Source organism: Sinocyclocheilus rhinocerous, unplaced genomic scaffold (assembly GCF_001515625.1).
Source record: "Sinocyclocheilus rhinocerous isolate Xijiao unplaced genomic scaffold, SAMN03320098_v1.1 scaffold512, whole genome shotgun sequence".
In the NCBI taxonomy this organism is placed as follows: domain Eukaryota; kingdom Metazoa; phylum Chordata; class Actinopteri; order Cypriniformes; family Cyprinidae; genus Sinocyclocheilus; species Sinocyclocheilus rhinocerous.
Window position 1 is genome coordinate 843,792 of NW_015638979.1, and position 8,794 is coordinate 852,585.

Genomic DNA, 8,794 nt, shown 5'->3' on the forward strand with positions numbered 1-8,794 from the left:
CGTAGGCGTTGTCGTAGACTACGGGGGTCGGGGGGGGGGATCAGGAAAAAAAAAAAAGAAAAAAGTTAAGAGCATATAAAACAGGAATACAATTTTTTAAAAAAGGAAAACAGCACTGTCTCTCTATTCGCCATGTCTTGTCCCGGAGGCATGGCATAAAAAGAAAATCAGCTCTCATTATTTTAATAGCATTGTTTTCCTGCTTCGCTGGAAATAGCTCTTCTTCCCCTACTCATTACTGTCACCATTCGGCAAATCGCATGACCTGTCAGATACCAGCCCTTGATTATGTTTGTCATCAAACAGTCTGTTGACTAACTGAAACCGCTGCCAGTATCTGCACCTTTGATACCATGACAGCATTTTTTTTCATCCCTGAAATTCCCTAAATACATTTCCTGTGTGTGCAGCTGCAACACTGGCCTTTACTTCCAATTATAAACACGTCTACACAGGATCAACGCCAGAACACGAGTTTGAGTTGACCATCTTTGTTATAACTCTTGTGGTGTAGTGTTTTGGAGTGGGAAAAAAGCCTTTAAAAATAGACAAAAACACTTCACATGACAGTCTTGCCATCACCTCCAGCATTGATGTGTTTTTCTCATTAATGCTGATTCTGGTAGTGAGGTTAAAACAGTTTGAGCTGTTTTTGAAGGATTTCACTTGATACTCAATTAAGTTCAGATGTAATTGGGTTCTTTTTCACAATGCTCCCCTTTAAATGCATCATACCCCCCCATGGTCCAATTATAATGTTTAGTCAAGGTTGTTTTATGCCAAAACAGTTATAACTTAACTTATAACTTATAACTTTCCTGTGACTATTTACAACCTTCTTTCTGAGCATTAAAATTAAACGAGGAGGACGTTTTTTTTTTGTCTAGAAGGTTACAGCATGACCTATTTATGGTCAACTCTTAATACCTTTTGAAATTGTCAGAATTGTCAGTATTTACACAGTTTACTTTTTTTCTGATTGGTTAAAATAAGCTTAATGAAGTGACATAATTGCTGAACATTTTGTTTTTCCTTCATTTAATTGTGTCCAATCTACTTAAATGCGTACATCTGAAGTTTGCTTAATTTGGTTGGTCCTACCAAAATAATTTTTTGTAACTAGGCAGTGGATTTTTAGTTTTGAACACACTTTGCATATGGGCTGGATCAGACGTGTGTTATTTTATGTTTTGACTAAAGGGAAAGACCTGTTAAATGTTCTTGTGGTTACCACTGTGCTGAAGATTGGAGCTTGTAGTTAAGTGAATTAAGTTGATAGTGTATGTTGCTCCATTCAGTAAGCAATAATTGCATTAACATTAATGCAGTGACAAGTAACTTCTTACTTGTTCACTGCAAATGTTTGCTACACTAGCTTCAGAAGGTATTATAAGTGTACAACAACAATTCGTATTAATCAGTTTTTAGAAATAATTACTAGTATAATGTATTGATGAATGTTATCTAGACTTTACCTAATTTATTTAAGTGTGTCATAGCTGGTAAATTTAGGTGTCTTTAGTCAACACATGGGATGAATTGTATAGGTTTGTTTTTACAACTCACGTTGTCCGGAGAGGTCCAGGGTACGAGAATGCGTCTTCTCGGGATCCACAATCTCAATAGTGTACATTCCTTTATCCTTATCAGTCGGTTCTACCATCTCCAAAGTTGCCATTGCTGGGTTGCCACCAATTCTCATCCTTTCTGATGCAGCAATTTTAGAATCCCTTGAAGTACAGAGGAAATGAATGCAAAGAAACCCATTATTATCTGTTCATCACTGAGAGAATGACAAAACCAATGCAATCACATGCATGCTTTTAACATGTTACAACGAAGGCACGTTTAATCCCAATCCCTTTTTAAGCTCAATTGTTTGCTCATTTTCCATAGAGTAAATGGTCTCAAAACGTTAGACATGCCTTTTTTTCAAGTGGGGCATCAAATTAGCATGTCCCTAGTGTAAAATTAGACACGGTGGGTGTTTTTTTTGTGTCGCGACTGAATGTGAAATTTCCCCTGCATTAATACCTGCTCTGCGTGTGATTCAAAATGTGCAACAGGGGGAGGAAAGACCCAGAACAGCCACTTCAAAATGCTAATACAGGGATTTGAGAAGCCATGCGAGCAGGAAGAGGCTTTTCTCACTACGGTAGAATTTCACATGCTACTGAATCACCTCCAGGGCTGAGCATTAGGCAACTGCAATCAGAATGATTTGTTTTGTTTCGACAACAGAGCGAGGAACAAGACAGACTCTTTATTCTTGTAATTTCCTGTAGTTCAATAATCATTTATTTTGTACACCTCACACTGAACCAACACAAAACTATAGACCAAAATCTGAAAATCATGTTTACATGTAGTCGTTGTCATGCCTGGGGACATGCATTTTCAAGGGTATTTGTGTATCTTTTTTTATTCTAGGAAATCGTTTCAAGTGAGAGTGGAAAATGTGCATACTTTTGTTTCCAATGGATCTTCATCTCCTCGGTGTAATATTTCATATGGCACTGAAGCATAATGCCCTCCGCAGTGCACTGAATCGACAACTCAGAGGCGCTGGATCCTGTCCAGGTCCAAAAAAGAAGGAAAGAGATCTTAAAATTCACCAACACAGGCTGGTTGGACAAAAAGCTGCATTGCTGTGATTCACCATGTGTTAAAGCTGAGATTCTTTTGCTATTTATGCAAAGATTTTCAAGTAGGCACCCAGCTACAATGAACGAGTGTTTTTCTCTTTAAGATGATCTTTTTACTGTTTTCATTTTATTGTTTTTTGGAAGAAAGAATAAGAATCGTTTTAGTACAATGGAAACTGAAGTGGGTAGAAGTGCAGTGAATTGGTCAACCACTGTGGTTCTCATTAATTGTGTATAAACAAATTTGTGAATCTGATGAAACATACTTTACCTCAAATAAAGCAATAAGCCCCGAGAAGCCGTGGTTTACAGTGAATTTATAACAGCTAAGGGGCATTGTTAGGCACGACGCGAAGCGGATATATATACTAAAAAATATATGCTTTTATAAAACGGTTATTCCATATATGTAGTAAGGTTTCACAGAATAAAACAGAGCAAGTAAAGTGCAATGATATTAATGAAAACATTATTCTTCCGTCAAACAATGTAGTTCCTCAGAATCGGTTGTGGTTCTCAACGGCTCTGGTTCCAACAAAGTGGTTGCCGAGCAACACACAAATGTAAACAAATGTGTATGTTTGTAGAGTCATTTACAACAGCTTCGAACTTGGCTCAACCAATCAGAATCAAGGACCGGAACTATCCGTTTTATAAATCATATTTTACCTCACAATTAGAAAGAAATCAATTATATTTTGCTTAAAGAAAATAATAACAAATAACTTATTTTACAATTATTTTTGCAATGTGAGAAAAAAATAGCAATCACGCAGAGTTTCCTAACAAATTCTCATTACTGTAATTCACTGTCTGTATAGAATCATAGGGATTCTGTAGCCTATTCAAGGGTCCCAAGGCGATAACAGGGAAACGCCCCGGATGGATCCATCACAGGGCTCAAAAATGATATATGTTATTTAAATTATTGTTATATATTTTACCAGTCTAAAGTTTGGACACACTTGACTGAACTCATGTTTCTAACAGTCTTATGCTTATGCTTAAAAGCATGAAATTAGTTTTATAAAATTGTAATATAATAGTATCTTTAACTACTGTGAACATGAATTTTAATCAGATGGCTTTACTGTTGTGCTTATTTATGCTCTTTCTAAAATCTGGATATGTTTTCAGAAGAATCACTTAAACACCAAATCAACATGGCATGCTTTTTAGCATAAGAGTATCAGAGTCACCCTTGGGTTACAGTCATACAATTCATCACCAAGACCCCGACAGCTCCAGCACAGCACTAAAAATGAACTATGGGAAACCATAAAAAGTTCATAATTGAAGTTCTGGTCCATTTTAAACTAGATGACCAGATTTAGACTCCATGGATAGAGAAGATGAGAGACGGTTGATTTAAAATCAGTTGATGTTAACACGAGTAAAGACATGCTGGCTTTGGAGAGCCAAATGACAAACATGATGATACATGTCATACACACCAGCGACACGACTGAGCTCGTTAATGATGTCATCAAAAGCTGTGGGCGAGAAAAAGACTTCTTTAATACACGTTTTATGGAACATTTTCCAGCACACATTTAAATTTTTCTATATTTGATAAACAATGCCGAGAGATGGTACCTTTGCCAGAAACATCAATCTGTGACACATCTTGGCCTCTGTCATCGGTGATGGTTGCTTTATATAGTCCCACATCCCTCTTGGAGAACTAGAATATCAGGATAAAAAATTGAAGAAAAAAACACAGCATCTCACAAAAACAGGCCACCTGAGTGATGCTTTTTTTAGAGCATTACTGGCAGAATAGCTTTTGTGCTATATTGTCTTGGGAGTAAATTATAGCTTTTTCATATAGTTTTATAAGAATAGCTTTGACAAAAAATGTCAAAGAATAACCAGCATTACAAAAAATTACTACGGCACTCAATTGATTGAGACCCCTGGTTTCAATCCTCAGGGAGGCAGAAGCTCTTAAGGTTATTTCTCATGTGAAATGTTCTTATGGTAGTTCTCATAAGATGTCAGGAGCGATTATAACAAATGCAGTATAATTTTGTCATGAGTCAAGCTTCTTTGTATTTATGGAAGTTGCACAAGCTGTTTTACTTTGTAACTGGGAAGAATATCGACTGATAAAATACAAAGCAATTACCCATAACAGTCCAGCAGGGATTATTTGTCTTTTTACTGAAATAACCTTTGCTATGGCACTTAGCATTGAGCATGCTTCAGTACACTTTTGATACATTTTAAACTTTGATTATGGAAAGCACAAACACAAACGTCTGTTACTGGCTACACTAGCGGTCACGAACCCATAAATGGGTCACAGATCTGTTCTGCTCTCTGGACATGATGGAAAAAACAATTGTGAATAATGCTAATAAATTGCAATTAGCCATATAAATGTGTATTGAATCACAATATCAGGATACCATGCAAAACATTTAAGAGAAGTAGAAAAGATTCCCCTTATATTTAGTTGTTGACATTAAAAGACTGTGCATTAAACTCGTTTTTTTTTTTTTTTTTGTTTAAAGGTCCCATGGCATGAAAATTTCACTTTATGAGGTTTTTTAACATTAATATAAGTTCCCCTAGCCTGCCTATGGTCCCCCAGTGGCTAGAAATGGCGATAGGTGTAAACCGAGCCCTGGGTATCCTGCTTTGCCTTTGAGAAAATGAAAGCTCAGATGGCCCAATCTGGAATCTTCCCTTTATGTCGTCATACGGGGAAAGGTTACCTCCCCTTTCTCTGCTTTGCCCGCCCAGAGAATTTGGCCCGCCCATGAGAAAATGAGCTACTACCGTGCGAGGCGAGCGCAATATTTTTTTTTCCTCGAGAGACATCATGGCTTGCAAACGAGCGAAGCATGGCAGTTGCCCCGCCTCTCTCCTCCTCATTAGCATTTAAAGCTACAGACACAGAAATGGCACGTCCTAAGGAAAGCTCATTGTGGGACTGGCTCGTAGTGGCTGAAATTCTGCACCAAGGCTGAATTTCGGGAAAGAGACTTCAGATACAGTACTAGGGACCACTTAGGCCTATATAAAAGCATCCAAAAAGCAGCATGTCATGGGACCTTTAAGCAAATTCACTAATGCTAATAGCTAATACAATTTAGCCCAGTGTTTGTTCCATGTGTAAGGCTTTTAGATCACTGTTCTATTGTTTATGTATTCACTGGAAATATTAAATAACCTGGAATATAATATTTGGGTGAAATGCTGTTTTAATATATAGTTTAGTCATGAAACTCTAGATGACGCAGGCTGATGGGTTGTTAACGTAACTGATGATATTCAGAGAGTTAAACGACTTGGCACAAGCTGATTGGTTCATGCTGCATATACAGCTAATGAGCTTACTGCCTTGCATTTATATGGCTGGCTAGCATTCACTAGAGATTCCTGCAGCGCGCTTCAGAGTTTCTCTGAAACCCTCCACCTTCCCCAGCTCCACCTGTCCAACAACAGCAGCAATTCAGCAGCAGCGTAGCAGATCTATTCCGCCAAGACCAAATACATTAACATTGTCATATCCATCACCATGCTAAAATCTTCAGAGAGTTGTCATGATTAAAATACATTTAAATGTGTGATTTTAAGGCTTTTTGGTAACCTTTGACAGATTAGAGTGACATTTGACTAAACTATTTTTAGCTTCAGTGTTTATGAAATGAAATGCTCACATTAGTTAGGGGGAACTTGCAGACTCCTGAGTTCAAGTCAGCAGGCACCTCAGAAATCACCTCTACATCGTCCTTATACCATTGGAACACAGAGTCCTTCTTCAAATTAGCCACCTGAAGGGGGTCAGACATGCAAAAAAACACCATATATCATCAGTCAGTCTTCAATTTGATATACAGTTTGCTTTGGCTAAATCATTCCCATTCAACTTGCCTTGCAAACAAGAGTGACAGAGGCGTTTTCCCCAACTTGAATGGAGAGGAACTCCATAAAGTGAGGGCCTGGAAGAATAAAAATGGAAAATTAACATTATGAAATCATGGGAAACTCAAAGAATCAGTGAGCAACTATACTGAAAAACATAAACCTAAACCAGTGGTTTGCTAGGCTTAGCTGGTCTCACAGCCTGGCCAAGATGTTTGTTATCTGGTTTAGCTGGGAGGTCAAGAGACAAAATTTGGGATTCAAAATCTACTAGTCTGAGAAGAATCTACTACATAATACAGTATAAAAACGGGCATATTATTAAAATCTCTTCTTGCATGTTCTACGGAAGCAAGTCATGCAGGTTTGGAAAAAACATGAGGGCGATGAAAGGACTTTCATTTTAGGATGAACTATTCATGCGAGCAATAGTTTTTCATCAGGGAACCAATAAGAGATTTTTGTATATAATGCAAAGCTGGTTTGTAAACCTCAAAAAAGTAATATCAAGAATGGAGTACAAAACCGCAGGTTGTAATTCACTCTATCTGAAATTTATTTCAACAGCTGCATCAACAGGATGAGTGCAGTACCCTCTTTCACACGAATGTACTCCCTCCTTTGGTATTCTGCCTCAGCCAGCGCTGCCTTGAAGGCTGGAAAAGGAAAATAAAGCAGGAACTATAAGAGGTCAGTGAGTAGAGTTCAACAGAGGAGCACAATATCTCAAGATGAGAGCTGCAGAAGCCCTCGAGCAATGCTGGCTCTCACCGTCTCCGATCAGCACCAGAGAGGACTGGGCCTTGGCTCTGCCATCTTGGATCTGCACGGTGAAAGTGCCCTCGCTGTCGTCAGTGAAATGATCCATCACCATCTCAATAATGCCCGTAGCTGCGTCGTGACTCATTTTAGTTTGCTGTGAAAAAGCCGGAGAGGTAAACATTTCTCTCCTGGGCTTTTCTTAGGAGGTTCACGCAAATGGAACAGAAAAACATAACAGATGGTAGTATTGCAATAGAGCTGAATCTATTTATTTGGATTGGTTATGTTTTCGTGCACAGCAAAGGTTGGAGCTAAGCTTAAAGGGATAGTTCACAGAGAATGACAATTCAGTAATCAAATACAAAACCTGTATGTCTTTCTTTCTACCACAGAACACAAAAGGTATTACTTATAGCAGAAATTCCATGCTGGCCTTTTCAGTTCAGTGAAAGGGATGCAGCAGTACTATTTTGTAAAAAAAAAAAAACACAAAAATTTTAAATCACATCATTATATATACACAGAGATATCTTGAGATCCTCTAAAGCTTACATTTAACGAGTGTTATTAGATTATTTGTGTTTGTGAAGATTAAGTTGGAGGACAAAGGATATTAGAATATACACACTAAAAATATAATACTACAATATTACATTTAATATATCAGCCAATATATATTCAAAATAATCTGATAACCAGTATGATACTGATATTTTCTGTATTCCTAAAGTTAAATATTTTCAGTACATAATGACTTTAGTCATTTTGAAATTAGTACAGAAGTCAAATGGACGCTGTTTGTGATGCTTTTACTGTGCTGTTAAACAACTTATTTCATAAAAGAAAGAAAGTCATATGGGGTTTGGAGGATCCTAAGGATGAGTAAATAATAACAGAATCTTCATTTTTGGGTAATATAAAACTCTCTCCTTTCTGTTTATGAAATAATGAAGACATGTGGTTGCCTGTATCACTTTATTTGCAGTTGTTTACCTCACAGTTGACAAGCTTCTTGTTATTGGCAAAGAATTTGTAGGTCACAGCAGAGGAGATGCCCTCAGCTTGCAGCCAAAAGCGCATACGGCCTCTCTCTAGAATCTTATAGGCCAGTTCAGTCTTCAGAGGGATAACTGTGACACAAGAGAGGTGATGAGTGACAATCTGACATGTTGTCTTGTGTGTTGTCACTGTTCATGCGCATGACTTTACACTTGTGAATAACACATGCCGATCATATAGAAAAATAGCAGAGTTTTTAAGCGATAAGCCATGTCCTTTGTTACAGTGAATTTGAAATGCTTAAATGCTATTGTCAGGCCATAGACTGTATAAAAACATGGACGTAGTGTCCGTGACGTCACCCGTAGGTTTCTGAAGAGCGGTTTTGAAGCTCAAAGTGGGCGGAGCCGGCCGTCACCATCTTGGCAGCGTGTCACACGCGTCACTCCCGGATAATCGAAAATGGGCAAAGAGGCGGGAGCTGGTTGCTGAAACCACGCCCACCTAGCTCGACG

General features: G+C 38.0%; 1 protein-coding gene across 1 annotated transcript in view; it reads right to left on the minus strand.

Moving 5' to 3' along the window:
- Window positions 1–8,794, minus strand: part of myom2b (myomesin 2b) — a 50,331-nt gene that overhangs the window by 7,710 nt on the left and 33,827 nt on the right. Inside the window, exons 27-36 of the mRNA XM_016566273.1 lie at window positions 8,274–8,410; window positions 7,290–7,434; window positions 7,112–7,174; window positions 6,528–6,595; window positions 6,314–6,427; window positions 4,242–4,329; window positions 4,100–4,138; window positions 2,467–2,572; window positions 1,567–1,730; window positions 8–18 (exon numbers count right to left, since the gene is read on the minus strand). Coding sequence (XP_016421759.1) covers window positions 8–18; window positions 1,567–1,730; window positions 2,467–2,572; window positions 4,100–4,138; window positions 4,242–4,329; window positions 6,314–6,427; window positions 6,528–6,595; window positions 7,112–7,174; window positions 7,290–7,434; window positions 8,274–8,410 — 935 coding nt within the window. The remainder of the gene's footprint in view (window positions 1–7; window positions 19–1,566; window positions 1,731–2,466; window positions 2,573–4,099; window positions 4,139–4,241; window positions 4,330–6,313; window positions 6,428–6,527; window positions 6,596–7,111; window positions 7,175–7,289; window positions 7,435–8,273; window positions 8,411–8,794) is intronic.